This window comes from Photinus pyralis, unplaced genomic scaffold, assembly GCF_008802855.1.
Source record: "Photinus pyralis isolate 1611_PpyrPB1 unplaced genomic scaffold, Ppyr1.3 Ppyr1.4_LG9, whole genome shotgun sequence".
In the NCBI taxonomy this organism is placed as follows: domain Eukaryota; kingdom Metazoa; phylum Arthropoda; class Insecta; order Coleoptera; family Lampyridae; genus Photinus; species Photinus pyralis.
In genome coordinates, this window is record NW_022170878.1 from 7,960,124 (window position 1) to 7,982,363 (window position 22,240).

The 22,240-nt window shown below is 41.7% G+C and overlaps 3 protein-coding genes across 6 annotated transcripts in view; 2 read left to right on the forward strand and 1 right to left on the reverse strand.

Moving 5' to 3' along the window:
• Window positions 1-22,240, forward strand: part of LOC116180612 (sex peptide receptor-like) — a 561,029-nt gene that overhangs the window by 83,737 nt on the left and 455,052 nt on the right. The gene's annotated exons all lie outside the window — the stretch shown is intronic.
• Window positions 468-7,543, forward strand: LOC116180607 (peroxisome assembly factor 2). Its single transcript, XM_031500687.1, has 9 exons — window positions 468-535; window positions 590-1,509; window positions 3,461-3,684; window positions 3,735-4,275; window positions 4,325-4,471; window positions 4,516-4,689; window positions 6,421-6,550; window positions 6,598-6,737; window positions 7,244-7,543. Exons 2-9 carry the CDS (start codon window positions 654-656, stop codon window positions 7,387-7,389), a joined length of 2,358 nt encoding a protein of 785 aa, XP_031356547.1. The 5' UTR covers window positions 468-535; window positions 590-653; the 3' UTR covers window positions 7,390-7,543.
• LOC116180634 lies at window positions 7,506-8,067 on the reverse strand. Its single transcript, XM_031500719.1, has 3 exons — window positions 7,925-8,067; window positions 7,738-7,863; window positions 7,506-7,687 (listed from the first exon to the last, which is right to left on the reverse strand). Exons 1-3 carry the CDS (start codon window positions 7,940-7,942, stop codon window positions 7,556-7,558), a joined length of 276 nt encoding a protein of 91 aa, XP_031356579.1. The 5' UTR covers window positions 7,943-8,067; the 3' UTR covers window positions 7,506-7,555.

Sequence of the window (22,240 nt, forward strand, 5' to 3'; positions counted from 1 at the left end):
CAGACACTCAAAAGGGAAGGTTGTTCCCGCACTATATTCTTAGGATCTCACCAGAGTGTCTCCAACCCGTGGGACTAGTGTAGCGCCTTTTAGAGTCATCTGATCTCTGCCTTTTTTCTTTTCGTCTACCCGTTTGTCCGCCTCGCCGGGGTTAGCTCTAGGAATCCTCTTCTGGATTAGGATTGGGTCCGGATTTATAGCCCAAAAATCTACCACTGAACCACAACTATTATTCGATAGGTTCAAGATGGCGCCGAATAAGTCGTCCACCAGCACGTTACGCCATCCAATTCGAAAGGAGAGGAAGACGGCGCCCCAAGATGGTGGCGACGTCGGTTCCTTTTCAGTGTGATTTTCTTTACCTACTTACCTCCGTCGTTATATCCTTAACTCAATTTTGGAGTAATTCTTCAGAGATCCATTGGCAGGTCGTTTGACGCATCCTATACATCTATCGCTATCCTGACGGTTATGCAACATACATTACACAAATAATGGACCTTTAACCCTACTTTTATGGGGGCCAATTTTATGGGTAATTTGCCCCTTTACTTTAATTTCCATGATTATTTTAATGTCCTGATTGCAGAACTGAGGCGAGTAAAGTGATTTACTTCTTGTGCGTGAGTGACATAACCTCAATTTGTATTTACATGGATGCACCATCGGACCTGAAGAAAGGGGCCTCTGTGCTTTGCTATGTCTGCCGTTTAAGATTCCCCACTTACCCCCCTCACTACTTCCCTCTGTACATGCTTTTCCGTTATAATTGCATCAGGAGACGGCGGAAGGCCTTCGAACTAGTCGCGTTGCCTTATGAGGCGATCGAAAGGTTGATAATCAGAGACGGCGCCACTTTCAATGACGACATTAACAACACTCTCGTTCTGTCAAAGACCTACCTCCAAAGTCTTGCGATTGGAGAAGACGTGGTTGTAATAAACACGAAACCGGCCCATTTAGTCGGCGCCAGCGGCATCCCCGAAGATCGCGCGTACATTTCAGACACCCTCCACCACAACCGGCGAGTTAACTCGACCACCCTCGCCTACACGACTCTGTCTCGGCTACCGAAGGCCGACGAAGTCGACCTGTCCGCAATCAGCACGTGCCACGACCTCGGCAGCGCCCTGGTCGACAGTCTCGTGACGAACTACTTCAGGAGTCTCAAAATCGCGTGCGTCGGAGACGTCATCTCCGTCGAGCTCGAGAGGTACGCCCCCGAGTTCCGCTACACGAACGGAAAACTGCACGGGTTGCGATTCGTGCACTTTCGCTGCAATCGTCTGCTGGTGGGAGAAGTCGGGCGAGAGTTCGGGGTGGTCGTGTTGGGGGAGACGAGCATAAAACAGTCGGCTAACGTGCAGAGTTTCTTGCCGGCGGTTATAAGTCGGACGGTTACATTTGACCCGGCCGACTGCGAGAGGTGGTCCATTGATTGCTGTCCGTACGGTCTGAGGGTCTACTCGGATCGGGTGGTGAAGGCAGTTAGGCCGTTTTTAAAGAGCAGTAAGTACCTATATGAGTAAAATGGTATTGCATCCATTTTTAACCAGACATTATTGTTCTTGTATACAACGGAGGGGTCTGGGGGATATGGAATACCCCCCCCAGTGAACTTGAAAGAGGATCATCAATTTCTCTTTTCACTTTACTGGACAGTAATGTTCACTGGGGGGTTTTCCATACCCCCTAGACCCCCCGGTTGTATATTTTTAACCAGACAGTACTGCTCTTTGGTTAGAAATATACAACCCACGGTCGGGGGGGTATGGAATATACCCCCCAGTGAACATGAAAGAGTTTCATCAATTTCTCTTTTCACTTTACTGGACAGTAATGTTCACTGGGGGGTTTTCCATCCCCCCTAGACCCCCCGGTTGTATATTTTTAACCAGACAGTACTGCTCTTTGGTTAGAAATATACAACCCACGGTCGGGGGGGTATGGAATATACCCCCCAGTGAACATGAAAGAGTTTCATCAATTTCTCTTTTCACTTTACTGGACAGTAATGTTCACTGGGGGGTTTTCCATCCCCCCTAGACCCCCCGGTTGTATATTTTTAACCAGACAGTACTGCTCTTTGGTTAGAAATATACAACCCACGGTCGGGGGGGTATGGAATATACCCCCCAGTGAACATGAAAGAGTTTCATCAATTTCTCTTTTCACTTTACTGGACAGTAATGTTCACTGGGGGGTTTTCCACACCCCCTAGACCCCCCGGTTGTATATTTTTAACCAGACAGTATTGCTCTTTGGTTAGAAATATACAACCGGGGGGTCTGGGGGGTATGGAATACCCCCCAGTGAACATGAAAGAGTTTCAATTTCTCTTTTCACTTTACTGGACAGTAATGTTCACTGGGGGGGTTCCATACCCCTAGACCCCCCGGTTATATATTTTTAACCAGACAGTACTGCTCTTTGGTTAAAAATATACAACCGGGGTCTGGGGGGTATTCCATACCCTCCCTGTGAACATGAAAGGGGATCATCAATTTCTCTTTTCACTTTACTGGACAGTAATGTTCACTGGGGGGTATTCCATACCCCCCTGTGAACATGAAAGGGGATCATCAATTTCTCTTTTCACTTTACTGGACAGTAATGTTCACTGGGAGGTTTTCCATACCCTTCTAGACCCCCCGGTTATATATTTTTAACCAGACAGTATTGAGCTTTGGTTAGAAATATACAACCGGGGGGTATGGAATACCCCCCAGTGAACATGAAGGAGTTTCATCAATTTCTCTTTTCACTTTACTGGACAGTAATGTTCACTGGGAGGTTTTCCATACCCTCCAGACTCCCCGGTTGTATAGAGCAGTACTGTCTGGTTAAAAATATACAACCGGGGGTCTGGGGGAATACCCCCCAGTGAACATGAAAGGGGATCATGAATTTCTCTTTTCACTTTATTGGATGGTAATGTTAACTGACAAGACCAGTATTTTCTATGCCGGCTTTCTCGGATGAAATATTCCAGAGGCAAATATTCCGGAACGAATCTTGTGATGGCGCGTATATTTGGAACGCATATCCAAGGATAGAAGAAGGAGGTCATATTTTGGACACGAGCGGGATTTTTAGTAGAATATCCCTGGGGCTAATTATTAACAGGCGAATATGACTGGGGACGTAATACGGGCCCGTCTACTAATTCATTGTGAGAAGGCGCCACAGGGAGTTACACCGGGACCATTATTGTTTTTTTTGTAACGGCCAGTGCACAAAACACCACTTATCACTTGTCCAAAATTCGAATCGATTGCCATTCCCCGAATTTTGGATAACGAACCCGATTGTGTAAGCCTTCTATCATTCAATTAATTAACTGATAATTCGGTATTTTTGCACTTCTTCAGTGCGTCGTTAATTTATAATTATAAACATTAATCATGTTGTTTACATGTAAGTTTTGCTGAGGTGATTATGTGGACTTCAACCTTTGCAGATGCGATCAAGCTTCGGCCGGCATTCCTCGTGCTCGGAGCTAAGGGCTCGGGGAAGTCTACGATAACCTCGGCGGTTGCGTCATCTCTAGGCCTCCACCTCTTTGCCACCACGAGCGGGGAGATCAACGCCGCCGTCTACGCCCAAACCGAGTCGAAATTGAGACACTTATTTTTCAAGGCGAAACTATGCTCGCCTTGCTTGGTGCACATTAAAAACTTCGAGGTACTCGCTCTCCCTGTAACCCCCTTCGACACTCACGCGGGTCTTTCCAGAATTTCGGGAAAAATAACGAAGGACTTTACGACGATAGGATTTTGAGTTTCTTCGCCGCGCAGCTCGAGGAGCTGTTCATTCACAATAATTTTCCGGTCATTCTGGTCTGCACGAGTGACAGTAAAGAAATACCAGCCACGCTGACCCGACACTTCTTGGAGATCTTCGAGATTGCCACCCCGAATACGGCGCAAAGGGCCGAAATCTTGCGCTGGATCGTGGACGCGCGAAGTATCGAAAACAACGCGAGCCTCGACGAGGTGGCCGAGAAGACTCACGGCTTCGTGCTGGGCGATCTCCGCGCGCTCGTTTTCTACGCGAAGACGCGCTCGGTCTCTAAACTCGAGCAGGGCGATTTCGATTCGGCTTTAGATAGAATGCAGGCGATGTATAGTCAAAGTTTGGGAGCCCCAAAGATACCGAAGGTTCAATGGTCGGACGTTGGCGGTTTGGGTGACGTCAAGCACGAGATCATCCGAACCGTTAATTTACCGCTGCAGCATCCCGAGCTGTTGCGAGCGACCGGCCTGAGACGCTCGGGTAAGTTCGCCTCCTTGCAGCCCATCCAAGATTATAGCGCATGCGTTAGGGATACTACTGTACGGACCGCCGGGCACGGGAAAGACCCTCATCGCCAAGGCCGTCGCGACCGAGTGCAATTTGTGCTTCCTCTCCGTCAAGGGTCCCGAACTGCTCAACATGTACGTCGGACAATCGGAGCAGAACGTCAGGCAAGGTAGGACCGTTCCGAACAATTACGATCGCTAACGATCTCTTCAGTATTCGAAAGGGCGCGAGACGCCGCCCCGTGCATAATATTCTTTGACGAGCTCGATTCGTTGGCGCCCAACCGTGGGATATCGGGCGATTCCGGCGGCGTGATGGATCGGGTCGTGTCGCAGCTTCTCGCCGAGATGGACGGACTAAATCAATCGGCCACTGTCTTTATAATCGGTAAACTAGAACTAATTTAATGCCACGTTTGATTACTTTACTTTTGAGGGATATTTTAAGTGTCAGGATAGAATTTTGTTCAATATTTGCAAATGTCTCACTCTAAAGTGGGTCAGGTGTCTAGTGTCAGGTCTGAATTTTGAGTTCATTGTTCAATATTGTCACACTTCCAGGTGAATTTTGAAATTTGACGCTTGAAAATTCCTTCCGTAAATTCTAAAGTGGATGAATTCAAGGTTAGGTGGGAGATGTCAGGTCTCAGTTTCGAGTTTTTTGTTCAATATCTTCAAGATTATAGGTAAATTTTGAAATTTGACACTTGAAAATTCCTTCTATAAGTCTAAAGTAAGTGAGTTCAAGGTCAGGTGTCAAGTGTCAGGCCACAATTTTGAATCGTTTGTTTAGTATTCTGAAACTTCCGGGTGAATTTTGAAATTTGACGCTTGTAAAATTCCTTCCGTAAGTCTAAAGTGGGTGAATTCAAGCTTGAAAATTAAATGCGAAGTTTTATTTGGAATTCATTTTAATTTTGAGCGTATTTCAAGTGTCAGGCTTCAATTTTGAATTTATTGCTCAATATTCTCAAACTTTCGCGTGAATTTTGAAATTTGACGCTTGAAAATTCATTCCGTAAGTCTAAAGTGGGCGAATTCAAGCTTGAAAATTAAATGCGAAGTTTTATTTGCAATTCACTTTAATTTTAAGCGTATTTCAAGTGTCAGGCTTCAATTTTCAGTTTATTGTTCAATATTCTCAAACTTTCGCGTGAATTTTGAAATTTGACGCTTGAAAATTCATTCCGTAAGTGTAGAGTGGGTGAATTCAAGGGCAGGTGGCAAGTGTCAAGCCACAATTTTGAGTTTTTTGTTCAATATCTTCAAGATTATAGGTAAATTTTGAAATTTGACACTTGAAAATTCCTTCTATAAGTCCAAAGTGGGTGAATTCAAGGTCAGCTGTCAAGTGTCAAGCCACAATTTTGAATGTTTTGTTCAATATCTTCAAGATTATAGGTAAATTTTGAAATTTGACACTTGAGAATTCCGTCTATAAGTCTAAAGTGGGCGAATTCAAGGTCAGGTGTCAAGTGTCAAGCCACAATTTTGAATGTTTTGTTCAATATCTTCAAGATTATAGGTAAATTTTGAAATTTGACGCTTGAAAATTCTTTCTATAAGTCTAAAGTGGGTGAATTCAAGGTCAGGTGGCAAGTGTCAGGCCACAATTTTGAATCGTTTGTTTAGTATTCTGAAACTTCCGGGTGAATTTTGAAATTTCACGCTTGAAAATTCCTTCCGTAAGTCTAAAGTGGGTGAATTCAAGCTTGAAAATTAAATGCGAATTTTTATTTGGAATTCACTTAAATTTTGAGCGTATTTCAAGTGTCAGGCCTCAATTTTGAGTTTATTGTTAAATATTCTCAAACTTTCGCGTGAATTTTGAAATTTGACGCTTGAGAATTCATTCCCTAAGTGTAGAGTGGGTGAATTCAAGGTCAGGTGTCAAGTATCAGGCCGCAATTTCGATTTTTGTTCAATATCCTCAAGAGAATGGGTGAATTTTTGACATTTGACGTTTGAAAATTCATTCCGCATGTCTAAAGTTGGTGAATTCAAGGTCAGATGTCTCAAACTTCCTGGTGAACTTTGAAATTTGTAATTTCAAAATGTATAGTGTATCTGGTGTTAAACCGGATTGGCGATAACAATTTATAAATAACATTATGTGAAGGTGCAACGAATCGACCCGATCTCATTGACCCTGCCCTTCTCCGACCCGGTCGCTTCGATAAGCTGCTCTACGTCGGTCCCTGCACGGATCCCGTCTCCAAAATTGGCGTACTGAAGGCGCTGACGCGAAAGTATCCTCCTCGTACTGTCCCGATGTTCTTCTACCTTCTGGTTTCAGATTTAAATTGGCCGAGGATGTCGACCTGGAGAAGATCGTGCGAATGTGTCCGGCGAACGTGACCGGCGCCGATTTCTACGGCCTGTGCTCGCTGGCGTGGTCGTCGTGCGTTCGAAGACTGATTGAAACCAACACTGAGGGTTAGTACTTGCGCCTGCGCGACGGAAGTAAGAGTTGGTGGGCGTGGCTTTGATTTCACGGCGACAAGCTATAGTTGACATGCGTCTCTGTCGCACCGTGACTCCCTCAGTGACTTTGGCACTGCGCAATCGCAAGCGCGCCAGAATTTGAATTTGCGTTGAACTGTTTTTAAGGGTAAGGGGTCAAAATCTACTCGTAGGGGTAAATAATAAACATAACCTCTGCCACCTTCAGAAGTGAATATTTTTAGTGTGTCTACTTAAATTGCACTGTTTAGTAAATGTCTTTCCACATAACGTACAAATGAAGACATATCATTGTTAGGTACAATCAACAATATTCATTTTTAGTATGTGGAACCCTTATCTCTTCTTTAACTTATTTGCGTTCTCGCTCATTATTACTTCGCGTTTGCGTAACACCATAAATAAAATAAGAAGGTGTTTTATTTATGGCGTAACACTACACTACAACAGACTCAAGTGCAATAGTTGTACTTTTGCAGACGCCTTGCTGGGATTATCTAGCGATGATGTGATGGTGGAACTGTCCGATTTTCAAGCTGCACTTGTCGGTTTGCAGCCGTCAATCAAAAACGAGGATCTGGTGTACTTTGAGAGATTGCGAAAGGAATACACTGGCGAGATTTAGCATTTTTTTAATAAGTTTATAAAATTGTCACAGCCATTAAATAAATAGTTTTATATAAAAAAGAGCGCACTCAACCGTCGGCAACTGAGGGCAAACGGATAGGGTGTTAAATTGCATTGATTCAGTTGCTCTTTGCATCAAATAAATAAATAAAGAGTATAAGGTACTAGTGGATGCCATACTCCAGGTATCGTTGGCACCACACGAAGACGTCGTCCTCATTGCCACAGCAGAGCGGGTAGACGACGTTCGATTTCGTTACCTTCGCGCATCTCTGGCAGGTGTCCTGCACTTTGCTCTGCAAACAGACCCTGTAAGTGAGAACTTAAGTGTCGGCATGTCACTTACGTCGATGTGGCACCCGTTGATTGTGTCTAGCGAATTTTGAAACGGACTGTCCTTTGGCCTTGCCGCAATTTGCTGTACGATGCTAAGGATCGCCAATATCGAAACGGCGACGATAACGTTCACGTTCTGCAAGAGATACAAATGTTAAGTATGGACCGCCACTTCCGCATACCAAACGCGCACAAACCTGCACAATCTTCACCATTTTATCCCACTTCACTTGCGAACCTTTCAAAGCAAACGTAAAGCGCTATACTGATAATTCCAGACGAGACGTAGCTTTTTATACGATACTGGAAGGAATAAAGTCCAATTACTAATAGCACATATCTGGGTTGATCACGTTTTGAGATGAACGCTAGAATCGCTCGAAAAATAAGGTACGGTTCCGTTTTTTCTTTTGCCCTCCAAGCAAACGTACGGACCGAAAAATGCATTTAGTGTTCGAAAAACAGCATCGTACTTCTCGTAAACATGCAATTGACCTGTTTTATTTTTAAGTTTCGATAAAGTTGTTTTTGATGGAAATCGAATCTGTCGAGGGGGGCCGGATCTTGGATTACGGAAGAACCGTACTAACGCCACGGTTTTGCCAAGTTTTTTTTTGAAAATTAGCGCATTCTAGTCGTTTATGCCGCTCCAGAATCCGTTAGGCGATTTGCTCTGGATAAATTCAATAATCCCAATTCTCCCCCCCCCCCTCGAATACGAAAATTGGGTTACTACCAGAAAAACTCACCAGCAAAGGAGCTGGACTCGATAACTCCTTTCCCATTCCTGTCAGAAAAAAGATAATCGAATCTTCGTCTGAGAAGAATGATCGGGAGAGAGCTGGTGGCTATAACAGCTGTTTTGAGACGAGAATGTAACTCTGAGGGGTTACGGAATTACCCCCCCCCCCTCCTCCTACATACGTAGTTTAAAAAAAAAAGTTAATCGAAGTATACTGGGGAGGTGCTCCATCCCCCCGGTGTTAAGTCCTTAAAACCCTTGTAATAGTTTTTGGGTCAAAACGTAATACTAAATTGGGGCTCTTCGTGAGGAATGGCCATTAGAACGTAGCCCTGAAGAGTCTTGGGGGTATGGAATACCTTCTTCTGCAGACTCCACGAAACACTCGGCAGCCTCGAGCATTCTTTTCCTAAAGTAATGGAGCAACTACTAATCAACAAAATTAAGAATCAGGGTTTATCTGCTACATTCCGACAACTCAAACGAATCTGTAACCAAAGGCATAAGAACGACCAACAAATCTACTTTCTCACCACAGGAAGAATGGAGCAATTCATCAACAACGTTATTTTCCTTTTAGCAGTACTTAGTCTTCAGAAAAAAGGTAACCAAATCTTGGTATGCTGAGGGGGTATTACCTTTGCCCCCAATAAACTAGCGGGAGAGTTTTAAGGACTAAAATGGGCGAGAAGTTAGCACCAGGGGGTGTGAATACTCCCCAGCATACAAAGATTCGACTACTTACCTTTTTTTTCTGAAAACTACAGTGAGAGTGCCTAAGAGCAATAGGAAAAGAATAATGGAGTCTTCTCCTTCGCTGGCGAGTGTTTCGGACAGTCTTAAGAAGAAAGTAATAGAATTTTCGGTTATTGGGGGGGTTAGTGTACTCCCCCTCCCGGCAGTACTAAGTTCTCGTCCAAATCGTTTATTCGATTACCTTTTTTCGAGTCTTCTGCTCTTTTCCTTCGCTGACGACTGTTTCTGGTAGTCCAGAAAGCAGCGATCGCACTTTGTTTTAGCCTGGGGGGGGGGGTCTATGGGGTATTGCTTACCCCCAGACCTCCGGCGGTGCTAATTTTTCACCCAAATCGTTTAATCGATTACCTTTTTCCGAGTCTAACCCTTCGCTGGCGAGTGTTTTTTTGGTAGTCATCAGAAGAAGGTAATCTAGTTTTCGTTTATGGGAAGTACTGTATACCCCCAGACCCCCCGGTGCTAAGTTTTTACACAAATCGTGTAGTCTTTAAAACCCACGTGATATAGAGTCTTCAGAAGAAAGGCGGGAGGTATTCTATACTCCCCACACCCCCCGGTGCTAAGTTCACATACAAATCGTTTATTCCTTAAAACTCACGTGAAACTTTTTTGAGGAAAGACGTAGCACCGGTGGTCCTGGGGGGTACGGAATACCCCCCAGCATACGAAGATTCGATTACCTTTTTTCTGAAAACTATAGGGAGAGTGCTAAGAATAATAGGAAAAGAATAATCGAGTCTTCTCCTTCGTTGCCCAATGTTTCAGACAGTCTTCATAAGATAATCGAGTTTTCTTCAGCAGGGGGGTACAGTCCCCCCGGCGGTGTTCTCACCCAAATCGCGTGTAGTCTTTAAAACCCACACGTGATACTTTTTTGAGGGATGACGTAGTACCGAGGGTATGGGGAGTATGGAAGGAGGGCTCGATAATTCTTTTCCTATTATTCTATATTAAAATACCACCAGGACAGTCTTCAGAAGAAAGTAATAGAATTTTCGGTTATTGGGGGGGTTAGTGTACCCCCCCCCCTCCCGGCGGTACTAAGTTCTCGTCCAAATCGTTTATTCGATTACCTTCTTTCGAGTCTTCTGCTCTTTTCCTTCGTTGGCGACTGTTTCTGGTAGTCCAGAAAACAGCGATCGCACTTTCTTTTTCCCTTGGGGGGGGGGGGTGTATGGGGTATTGCATACCCCCAGACCTCCGGCGGTGCTAATTTTTCACCCAAATCGTTTAATCGATTACCTTTTTTCGAATCTAACCCTTCGCTGGCGAGTGTTTCGGGTAGTCATCAGAAGAGGGTAATCGAGTTTTCGTTTGTTGGGGAGTACTCCAGACCCCCCGGTGCTAAGTTTTTACACAAATCATGTAGTCTTTAAAAATCACGTGATACTTTTTTGAGAAAGGACGTAATACTGCGGGGTATGGACCCCCCTCCCCCCCGCGAAGATTTTTTACTTTCTTTTGAAAGCTACAGTGAAGGTAATAAGAGTAATAGGAAAAGAATTAGCGAGTTTTCTTCTTCGCTGGAGAGTGTTTCGAGTAGTCTTCAGGAGAAGGTACTCGAGTTTTCGTCTGCTGGGAGTATTCTATACTCCCCACACCCCCCGGTGGTAAGTTCTCATACAAATCGTTTATTCCTTAAAACTCACGTGAAACTTTTTTGAGGAAAAACGTAGCACCGGGGAGCCTGGGGGGTATGGAATACCCCCCAGCATACGAAGATTCGATTACCTTTTTTTCTGAAAATTACAGCGAGAATGCCTATACAGTAATGGGAAAAGAATAATCGAGTCTTCTCCTTCGCTGGCGACTGTTTCGGACAGTCTTCAGAAGAAAGTAATAGAATTTTCGGTTATGTGGGGGGGGGGGGGGGGGGGTATTGCATACCCCCAAACCCAAATCGTTTACTCGATTACTTTTTTTAAAGTCTTCTGCTCTTTTCCTTCGTTGGCGAGCGTTTTTGGTGGTCTTCAGAAAAAAGCGATCGCACTTTCTTTGGCCCCGGGGGGGGGGGGGGGATAGCATACCCCCGGCGGTGCTAATTTCTCACCCAAATCGTTTAATCGATTACCTTTTTTTGAGTATAATCCTTCGTTGGCGACTGTTTCTGGTAGTCTTCAGAAAATAGCGATCGCACTTTCTTTTACCGGGGGGGGGGGTTATGGAGTATTGCATACCCCCCCACCTCCGGCGGTGCTAATTTCTCATCCAAATCGTTTAATCGATTACCTTTTTTCGAGTCTAACCCTTCCCTGGCGAGTGTTTTTTTGGTAGCCATCAGAAGGTAATCTAGTTTTCGTTTGTTGGGGAGTACCCCAGACCCCCCCGGTGCTAAGTTTTTACACAAGTCGTGTAGTCTCTAAAACCCACGTGATAGAGTCTTCAGAAGAAAGGCGGGGGGTATTCTATACTCCCCACACCCCCCGGTGCTAAGTTCACATGCAAATCGTTTATTCCTTAAAACTCACGTGAAACTTTTTTGAGGAAAGACGTAGCACCGGTGGTATGGAATACCCCCCAGCATACGAAGATTCGATTACCTTTTTTCTGAAAACTATAGGGAGAGTGCTAAGAGTAATAGGAAAAGAATAATCAAGTCTTCTCCTTCGTTGTCGAATGTTTCAGACAGTCTTCAGAAGATAATCGAGTTTTCTTCAGCTGGGGGGTACAGTCCCCCCGGTGGCGTTCTAACCCAAATCGCGTGTAGTCTTTAAAACCCACACGTGATACTTTTTTGAGGGAAGACGTAGTACCGAGGGGTCTGTGGGGTATGGAAGGAGGGCTCGATAATTCTTTTCCTATTATTCTTGGCACCCAGACCCCCCGATGCTACGGTGTTGTCTAAAAACTACGCGAAGGACGGTATTGTGGAGTGGAGTGGAGTGAAAGGGCCGGAGGCCAACTAAATGTTTTTGAAATTACTCATATTTGACCTCAGGTTGACTTTGTGAAAGGAAAAGTGTAAAAGGCCTCTATTTCTTGACAATTTTTAACTGTCTAAGGTCAGTAGAGTTCTCCAAAGTATTGTCAAAACTTCCCTGCACGGGATGCCTACCATCCATTGCATAACCATCGGTCTCCAAAGTTGGCAACTACCCCTATATATAATCGCACTGAAACGGTCACACATTCTGCTTGATAACCAGGAGTTATCAGCAAAGGTGCTAAAAATAACATTATAATTAATTGTGCATTAGTGTCTGAACGCGATTTTGGGGTAATTGCCAAATAATCGGCAATTAATCACATATCTATTTCCCCATACTATTCACACGTGTAGAATTTTGTAACACGTGAAAATTCTTTCCATCGCCGGGCACGAATGTTACCGGATCCAATGTTGAACTTTGCAGCGTATAACGCAACACCATCAGTAACGACAAAAAAAAATGGTATTGATCGATGGGGATTTCACGCGTTTGGAATGAGATGATTAGTACCAATTAGCAGTTAATTATTTTTAAAAAAATTGCAATTAATACTATTTTAGTCATCGTGTACAAAATTAAGACGAAAATATTATTTTCGCTTTATCTTGGACAATATTAAAATAGATCCAGCAAAATTCCATTGTCAATTGATAAGATTTCGTGCCCCACATCAGCATCAAGGATCATGTAATAATCAACAATGACGCCAGATGAAGTTGAAAGACCTATTGACTTACTCCTATTCGTTAAATAATAACAATAACAACATTTGATTACATTATTGAACTAATCTATTCATAAATGGCACCATTTCGGTGCAAGATCATAAATCATCAGTGTTCCAGTGGCAAGGCACAAACATCCCGAGTCCGATTAATGCGCGCAAATTTAAAGAGCGCGCGGATTCGCAGAAGATACGTTTCGTAAAGTCCAAAGTTTGTTCTAATACAGAATTTGTTTGGGTGTGCAAAGTGTTGATTATTTTGTATCGTTTTATTACACAAAAAAGCTTTGACCGTGAAAGGTTGTCTGCGATTTGTTAACAAAAAAAAGAAGAAGACACTTTCCACTTAACATTTTCAGCACTAATTTCGTGAGAGAAACGGATAAAAGTCATGACACTTTCAGTTTCAACGTAGCTCTAAACTTTTAGTTTACACTTAGCAAAGAAAATGCGTTGATTTATTTAAAACAATTCTACGACGACATTCAGTTCTTCAAGTATTAATAAAATGGTGGTTTGCTCGTAACTTTCAAAATGCAAGGATAAGTACACCAGAAAAGAGAGCGTTTCGAGAAATCTTCTGGACGCAGTAGGTGTTGGTTCCAGCCAGAACTTCTGTGGTGTGGGCTCCATTTGGGGTGGAAATTCCCGGTTCTTCTTCATTACTCGCGCTTCTACTTGGTACTGGCGTCTCAGAACGGAGGGAAGCACTCCAAGATGTGACTCAGGGCCACAGTTGCGGGCGCGCCACGACAAGTCGCTGCGGCGGGGCTCAGAGGGGCCATCGTTCCGGTATCGCTCCCGAACATCCCTGAGCTTCAGTCGAGGTGCGTTGAATGCAGTTGTCGACGGAATGCATGGAGGGGGGGGGGTCCGGCAGGGTTCTGCTGGACTCCTCCGCAGAGTGCCATTGTGGCCGAATGTAGGATTAGTAGACCTTGGACTGGTTGTCGAGGACTGTCCCTCTTTTTAGGTCCTGGGACGGCGGGTTTCTGAAGGTTCAGAAGCACGTCCCTACGGTAACCAAGGTGATGGCTGTGTTATACGGACTCCCGGATGACAGGGCCATTAGTCGAGCTTATGAAAGACGTTCTTCCGCAGGAAGGAGCCTGGTAGGGGGTCTTCTTCGCATTTGGTGTCGAGCAGCATAACTTTCAGTCACTTTTTTGACGAAATCGAATGCTCCGGCTGACCCAATTAAGCGAGAGGGCTCCACCGGAGCAGCGGGACCCAGTGCCGTTGCGACGGAGGTGGCTCACTCCTTCGCTATCGTCCTCGAAGAGGCGTCGCGATTAGTACCGGCGCCCTCAGAGATCGAAAAAGATGCCGACGAGCGTTTGGTCCGTGTGTTGCGGAGGGGGGAACCTAGTACATCAGTGAAGGGGAGGGTAATCGAGAGCATATTTTAAATAACTTCCACTTCCAGTTCCACTCCTTCAACTACTAAAGGGAATGGTTGTTCTCGCACGAGGTGATCAGAGTTTGGTTATTAGTGAGGTTACGTTAGGTGAGAAGTCATCTATCAGGAGCACATGATGTGAGAAGAGGAGATCAAAAGTTAGGATAAAGTATGAGTGAGGTTAGGTTAGGTCAGAAATTTTCTATCAGGAGAATATAATGTGCAAGGAGGTTGAAGTTAGGATAAAATATTAGTGAGGTTAGGTTAGAGTGATAGTTAGGTTTGGTCAGAAATCTGGTATCAGGAGAATATAACGTGCGAGGAGGTTGAAGTTAGGATAAAATAGTAGTGAGGTTAGGTTAGAGTGATAGTTAGGTTAGGTCAGAAATTTTCTATCAGGAGAATATAATGTGCAAGGAGGTTGAAGTTAGGATAAAATATTAGTGAGGTTAGGTTAGAGTGATAGTTAGGTTAGGTCAGAAATCTGGTATCAGGAGAATATCATGTGCAAGGAGGTTGAAGTTAGGATAAAATATTAGTGAGGTTAGGTTAGAGTGATAGTTAGGTTAGCTCAGAAATCTTGTATCAGGAGAATATAATGTGCAAGGAGGTTGAAGTTAGGATAAAATATTAGTGAGGTTAGGTTAGAGTGATAGTTAGGTTAGGTCAGAAATCTGGTATCAGGAGAATATAACGTGCGAGGAGATTGAAGTTAGGATAAAATAGTAGTGAGGTTAGGTTAGAGTGATAGTTAGGTTTGGTCAGAAATCTGGTATCAGGAGAATATAATGTGCAAGGAGGTGGAAGTTAGGATAAAATATTAGTGAGGTTAGGTTAGAGTGATAGTTAGGTTAGGTCAGAAATCTTGTATCAGGAGAATATAATGTGCAAGGAGGTTGAAATTAGGATAAAATATTAGTGAGGTTAGGTTAGAGTGATAGTTAGGTTTGGTCAGAAATCTGGTATCAGGAGAATATAATGTGCAAGGAGGTGGAAGTTAGGATAAAATATTAGTGAGGTTAGGTTAGAGTGATAGTTAGGTTAGGTCAGAAATCTTGTATCAGGTGAATATAACGCGCGAGGAGATTGAAGTTAGGATAAAATAGTAGTGAGGTTAGGTTAGAGTGATAGTTAGGTTAGGTCAGAAATCTGGTATCAGGAGAATATAACGTGCGAGGAGATTGAAGTTAGGATAAAATAGTAGTGAGGTTAGGTTAGAGTGATAGTTAGGTTAGGTCAGAAATCTTGTATCAGGAGTACATAATGTGCGAAGAGATTGAAGGTTAGGATAAAATAATAGTGAGGTTAGGTTAGAGTGCTAGTTAGGTTAAGTCAGAAATCTTGTATCGGGAGAATATAATGTGCAAGGATATTGAAGGTTAGGATAAAATATTAGCGAGGTTAATTTAGAGTGATAGTTAGGTTAGGTCAGAAATCTTGTATCAGGAGAATATAATGTGCAAGGAGATTGAAGGTTAGGATAAAATATTAGCGAGGTTAATTTAGAGTGATAGTTAGGTTAGGTCAGAAATCTTGTATCAGGAGTACATAATGTGTGAAGAGATTGAAGGTTAGGATAAAATATTAGTGAGGTTAGGTTAGAGTGATAGTTAGGTTAGGTCAGAAATCTTGTATCAGGAGTACATAATGTGCGAAGAGATTGAAGGTTAGGATAAAATAATAGTGAGGTTAGGTTAGAGTGATAGTTAGGTTAGGTCAGAAATCTTGTATCAGGAGAATATAATGTGCAAGGAGATTGAAGGTTAGGATAAAATATTAGTGAGGTTAGGTTAGAGTGATAGTTAGGTTAGGTCAGAAATCTTGTATCAGGAGAATATAATGTGCAAGGAGATTGAAGGTTAGGATAAAATATTAGCGAGGTTAATTTAGAGTGATAGTTAGGTTAGGTCAGAAATCTTGTATCAGGAGTACATAATGTGCGAAGAGATTGAAGGTTAGGATAAAATAATAGTGATGTTAGGTTAGAATGATAGTTAGGTTAGGTCAGAAAGCTTGTATCAGGAGAATATAATGTGCGAGGAGATTGAAGGTTAGGATAAAATATTAGCGAGGTTAGGTTAGAGTGATAGTTAGGTTAGGTCAGAAATCTTGTATCAGGAGAACATAATGTGTGAAGAGAGTGAAGGTTAGGATAAAATAATAGTGATGTTAGGTTAGAATGATAGTTAGGTTAGGTCAGAAAGCTTGTATCAGGAGAATATAATGTGCGAGGAGATTGAAGGTTAGGATAAAATATTAGTGAGGTTAGGTTAGAGTGATAGTTAGGTTAGGTCAGAAATCTTGTATCAGGAGTACATAATGTGCGAAGAGATTGAAGGTTAGGATAAAATATTAGTGAGGTTAATTTAGAGTGATAGTTAGGTTAGGTCAGAAATCTTGTATCAGGAGTACATAATGTGCGAAGAGATTGAAGGTTAGGATAAAATGTTAGTGAGGTTAGGTTAGAGTGAAAGTTAGGTTAGGTCAAAAATCATGTATCAGGAGAATATAATGTGCGAAGAGATTGAAGGATAGGAAAAAATATTAATGAGGTTAGGTTAGAGTGCTAGTTAGGTTAAGTCAGAAATCTTGTATCAGGAGAATATAATGTGCAAGGAGATTGAAGGTTAGGATAAAATATTAGCGAGGTTAATTTAGAGTGATAGTTAGGTTAGGTCAGAAATCTTGTATCAGGAGTACATAATGTGCGAAGAGATTGAAGGATAGGAAAAAATAATAGTGAGGTTAGGTTAGAGTGATAGTTAGGTTCGGTCAGAAATCTTGTATCAGGAGTACATAATGTGCGAAGAGATTGAAGGATAGGAAAAAATAATAGTGAGGTTAGGTTAGAGTGATAGTTAGGTTAGGTCAGAAATCTTGTATCAGGAGTACATAATGTGCGAAGAGATTGAAGGATAGGAAAAAATATTAGTGAGGTTAGGTTAGAGTGCTAGTTAGGTTAGGTCAGAAATCTTGTATCAGGAGAATATAATGTGCGAGGAGATTGAAGGTTAGACTAAAATATTAGTGAGGTTACATTAGAGTGGTAGTTAGGTTAGGTCAGAAATCTTGTATCAGGAGAATATAATGTGCGAAGAGATTGAAGGATAGGAAAAAATATTAGTGAGGTTAGGTTAGAGTGCTAGTTAGGTTAGGTCAAAAATCTTGTATCAGGAGAATATAATGTGCAAGGATATTGAAGGTTAGGATAAAATATTAGCGAGGTTAATTTAGAGTGATAGTTAGGTTAGGTCAGAAATCTTGTATCAGGAGAATATAATGTGCGAAGAGATTGAAGGATAGGAAAAAATATTAGTGAGGTTAGGTTAGAGTGCTAGTTAGGTTAGGTCAGAAATCTTGTATCAGGAGTACATAATGTGCGAAGAGATTGAAGGTTAGGATAAAATATTAGTGAGGTTAATTTAGAGTGATAGTTAGGTTAGGTCAGAAATCTTGTATCAGGAGTACATAATGTGCGAAGAGATTGAAGGTTAGGATAAAATATTAGTGAGGTTAATTTAGAGTGATAGTTAGGTTAGGTCAGAAATCTTGTATCAGGAGTACATAATGTGCGAAGAGATTGAAGGTTAGGATAAAATATTAGTGAGGTTAATTTAGAGTGATAGTTAGGTTAGGTCAGAAATCTTGTATCAGGAGAATATAATGTGCAAGGATATTGAAGGTTAGGATAAAATATTAGCGAGGTTAATTTAGAGAGATAGTTAGGTTAGGTCAGAAATCTTGTATCAGGAGTACATAATGTGCGAAGAGATTGAAGGTTAGGATAAAATAATATATCAGTATATAAGCAATTAAATGATATTTCATAGATAACACTTTATAAAAACAAAACTACCACCAGGTTCCAAATTTGGTTTTGCACATTTCCCAGGAGCTCATTTTCTATATTTGTTTACACGTTTATTATAATAAAGTTTCGTATGAAACGAAAAGAGTTATTTTATTGAAATCCGATGTCAGAAAGCAAATTAAATTTATGATGGTTGAGAAAAGCCATCATTTTCCAGATTTTTCAGGCCCCCTCGATTAATTTTGAATTATCTTTTGGCGCGAACACCTCAATCTTATTAAAACACAAAGGAGGCACCTACACGTTTGCTATAAACACGCTTTCAAACCAATTACGGGCCGTGCAATAACATTTCATTAAATGGATTACCTACCGTTCCTTTCTCGAGGGACTACCACAGTTCGTGATACATGAAGACAAAATCGGTTCAAATAAGTTCCCCTGGGAAATGCGTTTACTTATAAAACCTTTAAAGCAACCTACTTAAAAACCTTAAAAGCTTCCTTGATGTCTCTGAACGTCTTAGAGCCAATAAAAAATGGAATAATAAATTCATAGCGTAATAAATTCGACATTTTAAGAATCATCGCTAAAATTGACCTAAATTATATTTAGGTACGTCTAGTAAATGGATAAATTAACGTACCCCTGCTGCTACTAATTGCGATTGACAGTTTGTGTGACTTCTTACACTGCAATAGAAGGGTGAATACACAAAATCATAGTCGGACACAACAGTCGATGGTTATTTATTATACAAGACGATAAAGGGATGTTATAACCATCGAGTGGAAGAGATGGTTAGTGTTCTTTTATCGTTATGTATAATACAATACTTTATTTTCTAGCAGAAGCCATAGAGATCATTATAAAACTTACGTCCAAAATATCAAGCTTAGGTTCTTCCATCTTTTACATGCAAACAATAGTATATACTGTTCTGAATTTCGTTTTATATTGTGCTCCGCGTCCTATTTTTTAGAATAACAATGGCCAATGGAATGCGCAATGATTGTTCCAATTTTCTTATTTTTCTATGTAAAATACACTTATAATTCATTAGATTGAACTCATTTTCTCGGATGTTTCTCTTATCGAAACTTACGGATTCCCATAGCCATTTAATCTAAACGCCCTGTAGACGCTCTATGATATGTAATGCCTAAATAACTTCTTAAGCCCTTCAGACATCTACGATTCGAATGCTTCAATTCCATCGAAAAGAAATAAGTACAAAGAATCGCGTTGAACGATTGAGAAAAATTAGAAACATTCCGGCCTTTCATGTATTTCCGAATAAATGGAAAGACCTTTTATCACTTATACAAATCGTTATATGAGGCGTCGGAAAAGGAATCGCGCACCTTATAAGAACATTCCTCGAAACGGAAGTGGAAAAATCGACGCTGGAAATTATTAGAATTCGCCATTGAAAACAATTGACTCGAGATGATTGCCAAAATAGGAGTCACGAACGTGTTCGTATAAAACCTCAAGTTATTGCTTTGTTAGGAAAACACGTAAGGGCCGTCATTTTGGACGGCTAAAGCTAATTCCCCGTCAGACCGGTTGTCAGCACTCGAGAAGCATGGCGTTTTTATCCCCTTGGCCATTTGAATAGACGTTTTCCATTATAATTGCAATCTAGTAAAACGTGAGAGATTTTTCCGCCTTGCCCAATAGTCGTCACACAATTTTCCACTTTACAGATCGCAGTGGCACCAGCGCGCACTTTTCCACTAGTGCGAAAGGAGAGAACTCAAAACTATCCAGTCTAAAAATCACAACGGTCTTGGTTGCCTCCCATATTATTGTCATGTTTACAGTTGTTCTTGTTCAGTGGACTGAAAATACAAATTTATCTGAAAAGTTTTATGTTTGAATGGGTGGAAAAACGAGTAAAGTGTATTCTACTTCCAGCTGTGCTCAAAAGCGGAAAACAAAGGTTTTAAGAGCTGTTCATGATTTTCCCTTGCCTTACATCTCTCTAAACTTTTGAATATAAATCTGTTTGTCCATGAAGATGCTCAACGACTGTAAATAATAAATAATACCTTACCCCCTTACGACGCAGTAACTAATTTACGATTGTATTTATTTCTCTTTCGGAAACATGAATACGTGCGGCATTATCCGACCCAGAAGAGCTTATAACAAAGAGTTCACTTGGTCGGAAAGTTACTCGAAGATGCCCCGCGGTTTGCGAAAACTTTTCGTAATCTTTGATCGAAACTAAATTATACTTGCCGATCTTTCTGCAAATAAATTCCGTTCTTATTAGGTCAATGGGACCCGACGAGCGCCTGTCACATACTGATACATTGCCGCATTTCTATGCGAATGCCTCAAAATTGGTGACTATTTAAAAACTTTTACGATTTTGTTAAATTTTGCGGGGTTAAAAGTTTTATAAGATTTTAGAATGATGCCTTATAACTTTCGTATATCTTTCAGTTGGTTTCTGATACAGTAATTCAGGGATTGAGTTAGGGTAAATTATTTGTCTTTATGATGAAGGAGGGTAAGACATGAAATTTGACCAATCTCTAGCAATATTCATAAGACTTGAATATCGACGCCGAAATGTTTAATACTTGACTCTTTGGCCCCTTCCAGAATTTAGTCAACTGTCGTGGGGATATGTCCCTGGTAAAAACTACCAGGGGTGAATCTCCAGCACTTTTGTTGCCATTACGCTGGGTGAATTTTATGGATTGGGATGATTGTGGGGGAAGGGGGAGTAACTGGGTGTTGCCAGACCCGGATTCAGGATTCTTGATTAAGGATGGACAGGGTCCAAGCGTACCTAGGCCTCAAATTCGGGCCCTTTTGTTCCACCTCCCTGACTAGAGTCATTCGACCCCTCAACGTCACTCGGGTCATCCCACACGTGAGGTGAACCCAGAGGTACTGGAAGGGGAGGTGGCCCTAATCGTAACCATGTCCTGTCAGGGTACCCCAACCGGGATCGTCTCAATTGGACTAGAGCGGGTATTATGCCGTCCATTGCTGATGGTGATTTGCACCCTGAGAACGATTTCACCGCCCAGGTCATCCTCGCCACATCCCCCATCTGAAAGGCAACCGACCAGTCTTTCTCCGTGGGAATGAAGAGTGCTACCTCTGGCCAGTTGGGGTGCGACACGGTGGTGGCTCCCGGAAAGTGAGCGTCTCTCAGTAACTCGGCTGTCTCTGAGGGGTTGTCCGTGTGGGAACCATCCTCTGGTCTGAGGCTAGCTGGGTTGTAGAATGAACTTTTCGTTAGAATTTTATTTAGATGTCCATGAACCTAGCAGAGCAAAGTCAGCAGAACACAATCAAACATATTGTGTAATTAGGTGCTAATTAAGTGCCCTATCCCCGAATTAAATGCTCCTTTTTTTAAATTATGAACCTGGCAGAACTTGTAATAACTTAAAAAAAAAGGATCATTTACTTCGGGGATAGGGCACTTAATTATTACCTAATTAGCACCTAATTATAGTTAATTCACTTTTCATTTTCTTGGGTTTTAAAGGTAATGTTCTGCTGAGTTCATATGAACCTGGCAGAACATGTAATAATTTTTTAAAAAAAGGAGCATTTAATTCGGGAATAGGGCACTTAATTATTACCTAATTAGCACCTAATTATAGTTAATTCACTTTTCATTTTCTTGGGTTTTAAAGGTAGTGTTCTGCTGAGTTCATATGAACCTGGCAGAACATGTAATAATTTTTTTAAAAAAGGAGCATTTAATTCGGGAATAGGGCACTTAATTATTACCTAATTAGCACCTAATTATAGTTAATTCACTTTTCATTTTCTTGGGTTTTAAAGGTAGTGTTCTGCTGAGTTCATATGAACCTGGCAAAACATGTAATAATTTTTTAAAAAAAGGAGCATTTAATTCGGGAATAGGGCACTTAATTATTACCTAATTAGCACCTAATTATAGTTAATTCACTTTTCATTTTCTTGGGTTTTAAAGGTAGTGTTCTGCTGAGTTCATATGAACCTGGCAGAACATGTAATAATTTTTTTAAAAAAGGAGCATTTAATTCGGGAATAGGGCACTTAATTAGCACCTAATTAGCACCTAATTATAGTTAATTCACTTTTCATTTTCTTGGGTTTTAAAGGTAGTGTTCTGCTGAGTTCATATGAACCTG